Here is a 15369-nt window from a genome sequence, read left to right as displayed (position 1 = left end):
TGTGCTCAGTCTAGTCTGTGCTGCAGGGGGATTTGAGCTGGTGAGCTGCATAGCTGTTGTTTGGCTTTGTGGTCGTGCTACATCTTCATAGTGGGTGTCAGTCTGCTGCATGTATGGATATATATATATTTTCCCCGGACTGTTTTCCTGAACCGGAATAATTCTATCATGAGATTGTGAGACATTAAAAATAGAATAGAATAGAATAGAATAGAATAGAATAGAATAGAATAGAATAGAATAGAATAGAATAGAATAGAATTAGCAAACAAACTTTTAAAAAATGTTTTTTATATATATATTAAGGGCGATGCAGGTAGTTCGGGACTTACAGACGTTTGTTTAGTGACCGTTTGTTACAGCGCCACCGGAAAAAAGGGACTTAACGACCGTTTTTCACGCTTTAGGACCGTTGCAGCGTTCCCCAGGGTCACGTGATCAAACTCCAGCCGTTTGGCAACCGACTCATACTTATGACGGTCGCAGTGTCCCCAGTCAAGGGAGAAGCCAGATTCACTTAGCAACGGTGTGGCAAACTTAACAACCGCAGTGATTCACTTAACAACCCTGGCAAGAAAGGTCGTAAAATGGAGCAAAATTCACTTAACGACTGCCTCGCTTAGCAACAGAAGCGTTGGGCTCAATTGAGGTTTTCGTAACTTTAAGGATTGCCTGCCTGTCCTCTTAATACTTTTTATTAAAATTAATCGGCTTTCACAATTCCAAAAAATTATACAGAGGTAGGAAATGTGTGGAATGTTATCTTTATTAAATTAAGAAATCCAGAAAAGTTATGTTGTTGTTTTTTCTTGGGTGAACTATGTCGGAAGAACCGTCAAACTCGGACCAGACAGCAAAACAAGAGGGCCGGGTTAATTTTTATTGCTTTTTAAGGTCAGCTTTTAAAAGATGAACTATTAACTTTGGCATGGAGAATCCTGGGTTTCCCGGAGCCTTGTTTTATGTTGACTTCAGCTGCAACTTAACACCCAAGCCCAGAGGGGGGAAATGACTTTTAAACATTTTTTTTAACTTGATACTTTCATATAAATAAATAAATAAATGCATACATAGTATTTTTTACTCCATCTGTTTTCTTCCCTCCTTCATTCCTACCTCCCTTCTCTCTTTCTCCTTCCTTCCTTCCTCCCTCCCTTCCTTCCTCCCTCCTTTCTTTCCTTCCTTCCTGTTTCTTCCTTCCTTCCTCCATCCATCCATCCCACTTTCTTTCTCTCTCTCTCTTTCTCACTTTCACTTTCTCGTTCTTTCCTCCTGTTTCTTTCTTAACTCCCTCTTTCTTCCTTTCTTCCTTTCTTTCTTCCTTTCTTCCTGTTTCTTTCTTTCTTTCTTTCCTTCCTTCCTCTCTTTCTGTTTCTTTTTCTTTCTTTCTTTCTTTTTATTCCTTCCTTCTTTCCTTCCTTCCTGTCTTTCTTTCTTTCTTTCTTTCTATTTCTTTCCTTCCTTTCTTTTTTCTTTCCTCCCTCTCTTTCTCTTTCTTTGTTTCTTTCTTTTTATTCCTTCCTTCTTTCCTTCCTTCCTTCCTGTCTTTCTTTCTTTCTTTCCTTCTTTCTCTTTCTTCTTTTCCTTCCTTCCTTCTTTTCTTTCTTTTTTCTCTTTCTTTTTTCTTTCTTTTTCTTTCCTTCCTTCTTTATTCCTTCCTTCCTTCCTTCTTTCCTTCCTTCCTTCCTTCTTTTCTTTCTTTCTTCCTTTCTTCCTTTCTTCCTGTTTCTTTCTTTCTTTCTATTTCTTTCCTTCCTTTCTTTTTTCTTTCCTCCCTCTCTTTCTCTTTCTTTGTTTCTTTCTTTTTCTTTCTTTTTATTCCTTCCTTCCTTCTTTCCTTCCTTCCTGTTTTTCTTTCTTTCTTTCTTTCTTTCTTTCTTTCTTTCTTTCTTTCTTTCTTTCTTTCTTTCTTTCTTTCCATCCCTTACTTCTCCTTTCTTCCTCCCTTCCTCCCTCCCTTCAACTGCTAGGAAGTTATACAGAGCTGACCGAAAGTTTCTGAATTTACAATCCTTGGGTGCCACCTAGTGGCAACCAGCGGCTTAGCCAGCAAAGGGAATTGACCCAATCAGAAAGTTTAGCCGCTTGATTATGAGATGGGTGGCTACATAAATTAGATAAATAAATAAAAGAGAGAGAAGTTGCCAAGCATATGAATTTTGATCCGTAGGAATCCTGCGACGGTCGTTAAGTGTGAACAGCAGCCATAAAGTCCCTCTTTTCAGTTCCGTCTCAACTCCGAATGGTCATTAAGTGAACTGTATGAAATCTCCGGCCTCTTGCACCCTGATTAGTGACGGAAGCCCTTGTGCTGGGCGGTGCAGCATGGTTTCCGTTGTAGCAAACCTCAAATTATAGACATGCAACGGTGTTAAGGAGTTGCAGGACAAGATTGCAAATCAGTTACGGGTCAAAAACTGCACCAAAATAATTCTGGGCGTGGCCAAAATTGGATGGATGTCCTAGTTTCTTATTTATTTATTTATTTTCTTTTCAAGTGGATTCTTTGTAAGTTGTGTCCTTCTGCTCATATACAGGTACGACCACAATCCTCATCATCTTTTAAGGACCCTGTAATCCCTTGTGTGGATGGAGTTTGGGCAATTGAATGGAGCTAGCAGGATGTTTTACTGGCCGGATGCCTTTCCTGTCGCCAATGAGGAGTTTTGTTCTGCAGATATATTCTCACTGTGCCCAGAGAGAGAAATATCTGTTCTCTCCCTAGGATCGAACTCACAGCCTCCTGATTGTGAGGCGAAAGCTCCACCTCTAGGCCACCGCACACCCACTCCACAGGTACGACCACAACGGAGTCAGTGGTGAAATCCTCCGCAGATTGCCACATGCACAGTGACCACGAAACGCGCGCATCGCTCGGAAAAAGAAGGCTTAACAAGGTAAGTAGAACAGCGAGGGCGGGGGAAACAGCTGTGCCATGCAATTTAGATTTGCTAGAAAGCAGGAGGGATGCGGTGGCTCAGTGGCTAAGACACTGAGCTTGTTGAACGAAAGGTCGGCAGTTCAGCGGTTTGAATCCCTAGCGCCGCGTAACAGGGTGAGCTCCCGTGACTTGTCCCAGCTTCTGCCAACCTAGCAGTTCGAAAGCAGGTAAAAAATGCAAGTAGAAAAATAGGGACCACCTTTGGCGGGAAGGGAACAGCCGTTCCGTGCGCCTTTGGCGTTGGGTCATGCTGGCCACGTGACCACGGAGACGTCTTCGGACAGTGTTGGCTCTTCGGCTTTGAAATGGAGACGAGCAGCGCCCCCTAGAGTCAGGAACATCTAGCATGTATGTGCGAGGGGAACCTTTTTACCTTTAAGAAAGCAGGATTTCCTCTTCTAGTGAATATAAATCGTGCAGCACAGCTGATTTGTCGGAAAGACCAGTTCGGATGAACTGGTAGCTTTTTTTTAAACTACTGGTTCGCCCAAACCGGTAGCATTTCACCCCAGAAAGGAACTCCAAATTTATACTGCTAAGGGAAACATTTTTTAAAGGGAGTTTTGTCCCATTTTATAATTTTTCTGGGCACCGTTGCTGTTTTTTTTTTTAATCATTTGTATTAATTTAATTAATTTCTTTAGATAGGAAATTAAGGGGTGGGGGAGAAAGGGAACGGAAAAGTGGGTTTGAAAGATAAGGGGGAAGAGAAAAAGAAAGAAAAGGGGAGACATTGACTTCCAATTCTTCCTAGCAAGTTAAACACACTCCAACCTCAACTTCGCGCTTTTACATATTAATATATAACTAGCCATTTCTATAACACCGAATCTTTCTCATCGAACAAAAACCAAGATCAAAGTTCCGTCCTTTTTTTCTTCGTTTTCTTCACAAGCCCAAATTCCAGAAGCGATATACCCAAATTAAAAAAAACAAGCAAACAAACACATTTCCCTCTTTCAATCAAGTGTTCGATTTAAACCATCCCTGCACGCCTTTCTATTTTGCGCCTAGGAGCGGCCATCGTCGTTAAGTGAATCACGGCAGCGGTTTACGTGAGACACAGGGTTGTTGAATGAAACCTAATTCATCCCCTGTTGACTTTTGCTAGTCAGAAGGTTGCAAAAGGAGGTTGCGTGACCCCCCCACCCGCCCCCGGGACGCAGCGACCGGCATAAATGCGAGAGGGGGGCCAAGGTCTGAATTTGGAGCACATGACCACGGAGAGGGGATGTCGTTGTGTGAACAATGCCCCTTTTTTCGGCGGCGTTCTAAACTATGAACGGTCACTAAGTGAATCAAGGATGGGTTGTAAGGTGGGAAGACCTATTTCTGATGCCAACCTACGAATGCCAACTTCACTGAGCCAGGTGGCTACGTACGAGTAAGGAAAATTGCAGGAGAAATTCATTATTATTATTATTATTATTATTATTATTATTATTATTATTATTATTATTATTATTATTATTATTATTATTTCCTTCCCTCCGCCTGCGTCAGGAGGTGTGTGCGTGCGGCAAGGGCATTGGCACAACGTAGGCTGGCTATCCTGTTAGCATCCACAAATTACCACTTGGTGTAAAGATGTCACAATGGGAAGAGGTGAGAAGCTAACCCTGACAAATGACAGGAGCAAAAACAGGTAGAAGATAAGGGAACCTGTTTACCTGGGATTTGGAAAATAAAAAAAAGGAGGAGGAAAGAAAGAACGACAGAGGGAGGGTCTTTTTAGCAGAAAAAACACACACATTTAGCAGATAGATAGATAGATATATGCTTCTGCTAATAATCTTTCTTTCTCTTTCTCCCCTCTCTCTCTTTCTCTTTCCCTCTTTCCCTCTCTCTTGCTCTCTTTCTCCCCCTTTCTCTCTGTTTCTCTCTCTCCTCTCTCTTTCTCTCTCTCTCTATCCCTCCTTCTCTCTCTCCTCCTGTTTCTCTCTCTCTTCCTCCTCCTTCTCTCTCTCTCTCTGTCTCTCTCTCTCTTCCTCCCCTTTCTCTCTGTTTCTCTCTCTCTCTCTCTTTCTCTCTTCTCTCTCCTCTCTCTCTCCTCTCTCTCTCTCTCTTTCTCCCCTTTCTCTCTGTTTCTCTCTCCTCTTCTCTCTCTTTCTCTCCTTCTCTCTCTCTCCTCCTGTTTCTCTCTCTCTTCCTCCCCCTTTCTCTCTGTTTCTCTCTCTCCTCTCTCTTTCTCTCTCTCTCTATCCCTCCTTCTCTCTCTCCTCCTGTTTCTCTCTCTCTTCCTCCCCCTTTCTCTCTGTTTCTCTCTCTCTTCTCTCTTTCTTTCTCTTTCTCTCTCCCTCCTTCTCTCTCTCTCATTCTTTCTCCCCCCTTTCTCTCTGTTTCTCTCTCTCCTCTCTCTTTCTCTCTCTTTCTCTCTCCCTCCTTCTCTCTCTCCTCCTGTTTCTCTCTCTCTTCCTCCCCCTTTCTCTCTGTTTCTCTCTCTCTTCTCTCTTTCTTTCTCTTTCTCTCTCCCTCCTTCTCTCTCTCTCTCATTCTTTCTCCCCCCTTTCTCTCTGTTTCTCTCTCTCCTCTCTCTTTCTCTCTCTTTCTCTGTCCCTCCTTCTCTCTCTCCTCCTGTTTCTCTCCCTCTTTCTCCCCTCTTTAGCTTTCTCTCTCCTCTCCTCTCTCTTTCTCTCTCCTCTTTCTCTCTTCTTCTCTCTCTTCTTCTCCTCTCTCTCTTTCTCTCTCTCTCCCTCCTTCTTCTCTCTCTGTTTCTCTCTCTGTTTCTCTTTCTCCTTCTCTCTCTCTTCTCCTTCTCTCTCTCCCCCATTTCTTGTTCTCTCCTTTTTCTCCTCTCTCTCTTTCTCTCTGTCTTTCTCTCTTTCTCTGTCTTTCCAAATTTATTTATACACACAAAAACAAAAACAGTACAGGTTAGTCCTTGAATTACAACAGTTTGCTTAGTGACCGTTCAAAGTTACAACAGCCCTGAAAAAAAAAAGCAAGTTGGGGCCGTGTTTCACACTTAACGACCACCGAAGCCTCCCCCGCACTCACATCATCAGAATTCAGAGCCTTGGCCACTGACTCGTATTTACGACGGTTGCAGCATCCCCGGCTTACGCGATCCGCTTTTGCGACCTTCGCACAGGCAGAGTCAGTGGGGAAGCCAGATTTGCTCACTTATCAAACGGCGGGTGATTCACTTAACAACGGAGGCAAGGAAAGTGGGAGGGGGGGGGAATTCACTTAATGTCTCGCTTAAGAACAGAAATGTTGGGTTCAATTGTGGTCGTAACTAGAGGAGTAGTTAGACGCCACCTTCTCTCTACTACCCAATTTCGGATATTAAAAAATGTTCCCAAACGGGCTGGGCAGATAAAGGTCCCCACCCTCCTGATTTGCAAAAGAATGCTCACAACAATGGCAAGTATTTATTTACTGGTTAATCAAATTTATATATCCGCCTATCTAAGCAGAAGTCGCTCTGGGAGGCGTACAGCAATTAAAGAAAACCATTATATAACAACACTTGTTGCAAAACACTAATGACCGAAATCTAAACCGTCGTTGTTAAGAGAAATTAAAAACCATCCAAACAATGGAAAAAGGGAGAGAGAGAGAAAAAAAAATCTATCAACATGTAATTCCAACGGTTGAAACTTCCCCTCATGGCCTCCTGAATCCTAGAAACCCTAGGGCTGGAAGGGACCCTGGAGGTCTTCTAGTCCAACCCGCTGCTCAAGAAGGAAGCCCTTTACCATTTCAGACAAACGGTCTTCCAATCTCTTCTTGAAAACTTCCAGTGATGGAGGACCCACGACTTCTGGAGGCAAATTGTGCCATCTATCCATCCTTCCATCCACCCACCCACCCACCCATCCATCCCTACCTCTGTCTGTCACCTATCTATCTATCTATCTATCTATCTATCTATCTATCTATCTATCTATCTATCTATCTATCTATCTATCCATCCCATCCATCCATTACTTCCTCTCTGCCTCCCTCCCTCTGTCATACATCCTCTCTCTCTCTCTATCCATCTATCATATATCCATCCATCTATCCATCATCCATCCATCCATCATCCATCCATCCATCCATCCATCATCCATCCATCATCCATCATCCATTCACCTACCTACCTATCTACCTATCCATCCATCCATTATCCATCCATCCATCCATCCATCCATCCATCATCCATCCATCCATCCACCTACCTACTTACCTACCTATCCATCCATCATCCATCCATCCATCATCCATCCATCATCCATCCATCCACCTACCTACCTACCTATCCATCCATCCATCCATTATCCATCCATCCATCCATCCATCATCCATCCATCCATCCATCCATCCATCCATCCATCCATCATCCATCCATCCATCCATCCATCCATCATCTATCCATCCACCTATCTACCTACCTATCCATCCCTCATCCATCCATCCTCTATCTATCTATCTATCTATCTATCTATCTATCTATCTATCTATCTATACCCTGGAGGTCTTCTAGTTCAACCCCCTGCTCAAGCAAGGCCATCCAATCTCTTCTTGAAGACCTCCAGTGATGAAGCAACTCACAATTTCTGGAGGCAAGTGATTCCACGGATGAATTGTCCTCACAGTCAGGAAATTTCAACCTTAATTCCAGGTTGCTTCTCTCCTTGGTGAATTTCCATCCGTTGCTTCTCGTCCTGCTTTTTGGTGCTTTGGAAAACAAGTGGAACCCCCCCCCTTCTTTGGGGGCAGCCCCTCAAATTTCATGTCCTTCTTTTCATTAAACTAGACATCCCCAATTCCAGCAACCGTTCTTGATGTGGTTTAAACTCCAAACCGTCCTCGTTGCTCTTCTATACATACTGAATACAATCCCAACATCGTTTTTTAATGTTGGGTGGTGTCCAGGGCTGGATGCAGTGTTCCACGTGTGGCCTCACCAGTGTGTTATAACGTGGTACTTATCAACTTCTCGTTGATCTTGATGCTAACCCTTTCTTGGTGTAGCCTAGAACTGAGTTGGCTTTTTTGTGGGGAGCAGAAAGAGGACAAACTGTGAAGCAGTGGGAAAATCTGAACCGGTTTACTACCAGTTTGCTAGCTGTGCGTGCGCACCACGCACCAAATGCGAGATGCGCGCATGCGCAGTGCCCGCCAAAAGGAGGCAGGCAGTAAGTAGAACAGCGCGGGGTGTGTGTGATCAGCTGTGGCGCGAGATCTTTTTTTTTAATTTTTAAAAGCATTTTTTTTTACAACCTCTTCAGCTAAATAGGTTGTAAAAAAAATAATTTTAAAAGTTAAAAAAAAAGGCTCTGACAACTATTAATTCTTCAGAGCAGGGGTCTCCAACCTTTCGGACCTCAGGGACCACTAAATTCATAATTTTAAATCCCGAGGACAACTAATATGAATTTTTTAAAAACAGATAAATAATATTTAGTGCAATATAAAAAGTGCAAATAATTTTTCTGCGGACCACCAAAATTCTCTCACGGACCACCAGTGGTCCACGGACCACCGGTTGGTGACCACTGCTTCAGAGGGTTTTATTTGAGCTTCTCCAACGTTTTAGTTAGAAAAATAAATATTGGATTGTGCCGAGATGGATAAAATGACCCTTGAACTGAAAGGACGGCTGAATTCGGATTTTTACGTAATATGGGAGAAATGGTATAACTGGGTCAAAAATAGGAAAAAAAGGGGGAAATAACAGTAGAATTAGAAATTAGAATTAGTAATATAATTTAGTAAAATTATATAGAGTATAGGAGAACCCTAAAGGGGTGATACGTAAATGATCACAGTCATGCACAAGAGTTGAATGAAAATTGTTTAATTGTTAAAAATTCAATAAAATTTGTATTTTTTAAAAAAGGCACTGACGATCAGGCGGCTCAGCTGTGATCCTCAGAGCCTCTCTTTTTTTTACCTTTTAAAAGCATTTTTTTAAAAGAAGTGGCAAGCGGGCGATTGGGTGGGCAGGGATTTTTGCTACCGGTTCTCCGAACCACCTGCCGCCATCGCTACCGGATCGGGCGATTCGGTTCGAACCGGGAGCATTTCACTCTTGCTGTGAAGTCCCCAGAGGTAGGCACAAAAGTTCGGAGGGTTTCCGAATTTTGTACTCCTCCACGGTCTTCCAAAGAGGAGATGTTGTGAGACATCTTGAGAAGTTTTGAGTCATGTGGGGGAAGTGGAGGTGTGGGGAGGGGGGAAGACTCCCGATCTTCTGACCTACAACCGAAGGAGGCATCTGGATGATTTCCACATTCCATCCAACATTGTTGGAAGCCGCCTTCTCGGGCATAATTATTATTATTCCATGGATGGAAATTCTGCTGATCCAGATGTGGAGGTGTGGGTGCCTCCAGAAGCCGAGCATCACTTCCCAAACAAGTCCACAGTTCGAGAAGGGAAGGAGAACTTCTGGAGAACTTCCATCACCTGGGATTGAGGGTCTTTACTCTCTCAGTCTTGGCGTTTATCCGCGGTCAAAAAACAAAATAAAATGGCATTTTTTTCGGACGTTCTCTTCGGCGCAGGAGTTACCCTAGGACTGGCGATTTTAGTCTTGGTCTCCTGGGGCATTTATTACGATTTCACGCGAACGAAGATCCCGCCTGGATTCCAGCATCCACTTAAGTTGCGTCTTCTTCACATGTGTATCGTGGTGGTCTTTACCTTGGTAAGTCTTATTATTGTTTAAAAGTTGCAGTTGCCTGAAAAATGTCCACTATATTATGTGTAATAATCCAGAAAATTTTTGAATGTGCAGACATGGACAAACTTACTTTAGAATTAAATCATAAGGAAGATTCGGAATACTATTTAACTTGGGAAAATTGGTATCAACGGAGAGAAATTAAATAATAAGGAATGCGTAGAATAAGATAAGATACAAAATGTGTTTAAATATGTTGATTAAGTAGGAGTATTTGGGAATAGAATTAGGTACTGTCAAAATGACGTATAATTATTACAGATGTATTTTTGTTATAGATGTATTTTAACTTGTATTTTAGGATTTTAAATGTTAATAAAGGTTTTTTAAAAAAAGTTGCAGTTGTGGTTTAAGAGTAATCAGTTAAGATGATGAGAGGCCTGGAAACGAAAGCGTACGAAGGACGGTTGCGGGATTTGGGTTTGGCCAGTCTAGAGAAAAGAAGGACGAGGGGTGTGAGAGCAGTATTCTAATATTTGAGGGGCTGCCCGAAAGAGGAGGGAGTCAACTTATTCTCCAAAGAGAGAAACAATCTGGAATTAAAGAGAAATTTCTTCATAGTGAGGACAATTAACCAGTGGAACAACTTGCCACCAGAAATTGTGGGTGCTTCAACACTGGAGATTTTCAAGAAGAGACTGGAGAAACATTTATCTGGGTTACTATAAGATCTCCTGCTTGAGCAGGGGGTTGGACTAGAAGACCTCCAAGGTCCCTTCCAGCTCTATTCTGATTGATTGATTGATTGATTGATTGATTGATTGAAATGATTTAGGGTCTCCTGTTCGAGCAGGGGGTTGGACTAGAAGACCTCCAAGGTCCCTTCCAGCTCTATTCTGATTGATTGATGGATTGATTGATTGATTGAAATGATTTAGGGTCTCCTGCTCAAGGAGGGGGCTGGACTAAAAGACCTCCAAGGTCCCTTCCAGTCGGGGACCCCAACTTCTATTTATTTATTTATTTTAAAAAAGGCTCCCCCAAATCCTTCTTGACTTTTCCATTCCTTTTTTCCCCGAATCCAGGGGAAGACGTTGGAAGTCCTGCATTTATGCAGGCAGGTGACTTTCATCCGCTTCCTGATACGGTTGAAGAAATCCAAGATCCATCCCGGGGTTTCCGCAAGAGATTTCGTCTTCGACGGGATCCCGGTCCGGGTTTATTATCCCAAATCCGCCTGGTCCGGTCGGAGGAAAGGCTTCGTTTTCTACCACGGAGGAGCTGGCATGATTGGCAGCATCCGTAAGTGGGAGGGGCCCCCGGGTGGCTTCTAACCACCTTCAATCAATAGATAAAAGTTGCCTGCACGCTTGGCTTCCCACGGGCATCTCTCACCTGGACGAGAAAAATGATGGGGGATAATTATGGGGGAAGGAAGGGAGGAAGGGAGGGACAAGGAAGGACGGAGGAAGGAAGGAAGAAAAGAAGGGAGGGAGGAGAGACAAGGAAGAAGGGGGGAGGGAGGGAGGAAGGGAGGAGAGGAGGAGGAGGGAGGAGGAGAGGAGGAGGAAGAGGAGGAGGGAGGAAGGAGGAGAGGAGGAAGGAGGAGGAGAGGAGAAGGAGGAAGGAGGGAGGAGGAGGGAGGAAGGAAAGGAAGGAAGGAAGGAAGGAAGGAAGAAAGGAAAAAATGGAGTGATAGAAAGTATACTGTAGATAATACCGTAGAAGATAACTATTTATTTTATTTATTTATTTAATCAAATTTTTATACCGCCCTATCTCCCGAAGGACTCAGGGCGGTTTACAGCCCGATAAAAATACAAATATAATACAAGATAAAACACTAAATTAAAAAAACTTATTTAAATAGGCCAAAATTTAAAATTACAATTCAAATGGTAAAAAACCCCATTAAAATTAAATTTAAAATTAAAATTCTAGTCCAGTCCTGCACAGATAAATAGATGTGTTTTAAGCTAGAGAGGTGGATTGATTAAACTAGAGAGAAAGAAAGAAGGAGGGAAGGAAAAAATGGATGGATGGAAAGTAGATATTGTAAATGATAGAAGATAGATGATAGAGAGAGAGAGAGAGGAAGATAGAGGAAGGAAGGAAGGAAGGAAAAAATGGAGTGATAGAAAGTATACTGTAGATAATACCGTAGAAGATAACTATTTATTTTATTTATTTATTTAATCAAATTTTTATACCGCCCTATCTCCCGAAGGACTCAGGGCGGTTTATAGCCCGATAAAAATACAAATATAATACAAGATAAAACACTAAATTAAAAAACTTATTTAAATAGGCCAAAATTTAAAATTACAATTCAAATGGTAAAAAAAACCATTAAAATTAAATTTAAAATTAAAATTCTAGTCCAGTCCTGCACAGATAAATAGATGTGTTTTAAGCTAGAGAGGTGGATTGATTAAACTAGAGAGAAAGAAAGAAGGAGGGAAGGAAAAAATGGATGGATGGAAAGTAGATATTGTAAATGATAGAAGATAGATGATAGAGAGAGAGAGAGAGGAAGACAGAGAAAGAAAGGAAGGAAGGAAGGAAGGAAGGAAGGAAGGAAGGAAGGAAGGAAGGAAGGAAGGAAGGAAGGAAGGAAAAAAAGACACGCTGTAGAAAACAAAGAAAGCAAATTTAAAGATTTTTCTCTCAATTTTCTTCCGCAGCAATTATAAATACAAACCTGCCTCTTGCTCTATAGTTCTACCATCCTATTATTTTTTTTTCTATAATCTGTTTTTTTTCTCCCCTCCTTCTAATCCTCAAAACTAGATCTGACCGTATTCCAGTTTCCTGCAGAGTCAGCTTTGCAGGAAAACTTTCCTGTCGCTGCCATGGAACGAAAGGCTTTGATTGTTAACCTCCCTCAATCTTGCTTCTCCCAGGTTACTACGAAGACATCACCAGTAAACTGGCGAAGGAGAGTGAAGCCGTGGTGGTCGTGGTTGGGTGAGTGGCCATCAATCCCCTGGAAACGGAGGGGGTAGCGGGTAGCAAGAGGAAGTCCTCAATTTACGACAGTTTGTTTAGTGACCGCAAAAGGGGATGATCACGTGACACTCCCCCGGGATGCATTGACTGTCGTAAATGGGAGTCCATTGCCGAGCATCTGAATTTGGATCGCGTGACCATGGGGGTGGGGACACTGCGACGGTCGTAAGTGTGAAATAACGGTCCCGAGTCATTTTTTGGGGGGGTCCGTTGTAACTTCAAACGGTCACTGAATGAGCTGTTGTAAGTCAGAGGCTACCTGTACCCAGCCAGGTGACATCCTCAGTGTTAGAAGGGAATTGTGTTTGTGGGAAGGAGGAGAAGGAGGAGGAGAGGAAGAAGAAGAGGAATAGAATAGAATAGAATAGAATAGAATAGAATAGAATAGAATAGAATAGAATAGAATAGAATATTGGAATGAAGAGAAGAGAGAACAGAATAGAATAATAAAAAATAGGAATAAAATAGATTAGAAAATAGAATAGAATAGAATAGAATAGAATAGAATTTTTTATTGGCCAAGTGTGATTGGACACACAAGGGATTTGTCTTGGTGCATAGGCTCTCAGTGTACATAGAATAGAATAGAATAGAATAGAATTGAATTGAATAGAATAAGGAATAGACTAGAACAGAACCGAATAGAACAGAACAGAACAGAACAGAACAGAACAGAATAGAATAGAATAGAATAGAATAGAATAGAATAGAATAGAATAGAATAGAATAGAATAGAATTTTTGATTGGCCAAGTGTGATTGGACACACAAGGAATTTGTCTTGGCGCATAGGCTCTCAGTGTACATAAAAGAAAAGATACGTTCATCAAGGTACAACATTTACAACACAATTGATGGTCAATATATCAATATAAATCATAAGGATTGCCAGCAACAAAGCTAGAAAGGAAAGAGGAAGAGGAAGAGGAAGAAGAAAAGAAAGGGAGGGGAAGGGGAAGCGGAAGGGGGGAAGGAAAAGGAGAAGGAGGAGGAGAAAAGGAGGAGGAGGAGGAGGAGGAAGGATGGATTGTGGGGTCCTTGGGGCTCTCTGAGCTTGGAGGTTTTCTTGCAGACGTTTCATGACCCAACTAGGGAACATCATCAGTGCTAGAAGGGAGGGAGGTTTCCTCTCTTCATCTACCTTTACACACAACGTCTGCAAGGAAACCCCCAAGTTCAGAGCACCCCAAAGACCGCCCCCCCCAGTCTCCAGCTCGACCCTCAAGTCAGCTCCAAATCATTCCGCCCCGTAACTCTTCGCCTGGTGTCTTTCCAGCTACCGCCTCTCCCCGGAACACCCCTTCCCCGCTCAGTGGGAGGACTGTCTTACCGCCACCGTCCACTTCATGAAACACGCCGAAGACCACGGCGTCGACCCTACGCAGATCGTCATCGGCGGGGACAGCGCGGGGGGCAACTTTGCCACCGTCATCACCCAAGAACTTCTCGGATGTCCGGACCTCCCCAAACTCCGCGCTCAGGTCCTCATCTACCCGGGTCTCCAAGCTCTGGACTTCAACCTCCCGTCGTACCAACAGAACGGGTCCACCCCTATCCTGTTCCAGGAGAGCGTGGTGTTCTACGGGCTGAAGTACCTCTTGAAAGATACCTCGTTGGCCGACGATATCTTGAAGGGTTGTCACGTGCCGGACGAATTTAGGCCGAAGTACGAGAAATGGCTCAGTGTGGACAACATCCCCGAGCGATTTAAACGCCGGGGGTACAAGAGACGCCCGTTGGGGCAATTCAAGCCGGAGGTCCACGACCAAGTGCCGAATCTCCTCCACGTCACGTTTTCGTCCCTCTTCGTCGAAGACGACGTTTTAAGACGGTTCCCGGAGACTTTTATCGCCAGTTGCGAGTACGACGTGCTGCGGGACGACTCGTTGCTGTTCAAGAAGCGGCTGGAGGACAACGGCGTGAAGGTCTCCTGGTTCCACGCCGAGCAAGGATTTCATGGCATCATCAACATCTGCTATATGAATTTCGTCCGTTTTCCAGCCGGGATAGAGCTATTGGAGAAAGCGGCTAGCTTTGTCCGGGATTTATGAGACGTTTTTCGCCTTGCTTTGATGGTCAAGGGGTCCTGGATTTGCAATGGTTTGTTTAGTGACCGTTCAAAGTTACAACAGCACTGACCAAGGGACTTAGAAGCAGTTTTTCACACTTACAAGCCCCGTATGTATGTATATGCTTCTGGTAAAAATCTCTTTTTCTCTCTCTTTCTCCTCCTCTCTCTCTCTCTCTCTCTTTCTTTCTCTCTCCCTCCCTCCTCCTCCTCTCTCTTTCTCCTTCTCTCTCTTTCTCTCTCTTTCTCTCCTTCCTTCTTCTCTCTTTCTTTCTCCTCCTCTTTCTCTTTCTCTCTCTCTCCCTCCTTCTTCTCTCTCTTTCTCTCTCTTTCCTTCTCTCTCTCCTTCTCTCGCTTCTCCTCCTTCTCTCCCTCTTTCTTCTTCTCTCCCTCTCTTTCTCTCTCTTTCTCCTTCCTTCCTTATTCTCTCTTTCTTTCTCCTCCTCTTTCTCTTTCTCTCTCTCTCCCTCCTTCTTCTCTCTCTTTCTCTCTCTCTCTTTCCTTCTCTCTCTCCTTCTCTCGCTCCTCCTCCTTCTCTCCCTCTTTCTTCTTCTCTCCCTCTCTTTCTCTTTCTCCTTCTCTCTCTCTTTCTCTCTCTCTTTCTCCTCTCTCCTTCTCTCTCTTTCTTCTCTCACTCTCTTTCTCTCTCACTCTCTCTCCTACTCTCTGTCTCTTTCTTTCTCTCTCTCTCTTTCTCCTTCTCTCTCTCTCTCTCTCTCTCTCTCCACATGATATA

The 15369-nt window shown here is 43.3% G+C and overlaps 1 protein-coding gene across 1 annotated transcript; it reads left to right on the top strand.

The window, feature by feature from the left end:
• The first annotated feature begins 9200 nt into the window (after nucleotides 1-9200).
• LOC131187045 (arylacetamide deacetylase-like 3) lies at nucleotides 9201-14866 on the top strand. The gene is made up of 4 exons (XM_058161158.1): nucleotides 9201-9581; nucleotides 10643-10859; nucleotides 12461-12524; nucleotides 13842-14866. The coding sequence occupies exons 1-4, from the start codon at nucleotides 9405-9407 to the stop codon at nucleotides 14614-14616; spliced, it is 1233 nt and encodes a 410-aa protein (XP_058017141.1). The 5' UTR covers nucleotides 9201-9404; the 3' UTR covers nucleotides 14617-14866.
• Nucleotides 14867-15369: the final 503 nt, after the last annotated feature.

This window comes from Ahaetulla prasina, chromosome 18, assembly GCF_028640845.1.
Source record: "Ahaetulla prasina isolate Xishuangbanna chromosome 18, ASM2864084v1, whole genome shotgun sequence".
Classification (NCBI taxonomy): Eukaryota; Metazoa; Chordata; class Lepidosauria; order Squamata; family Colubridae; genus Ahaetulla; species Ahaetulla prasina.
This window is presented reverse-complemented; position numbering and strand designations above follow the sequence as displayed.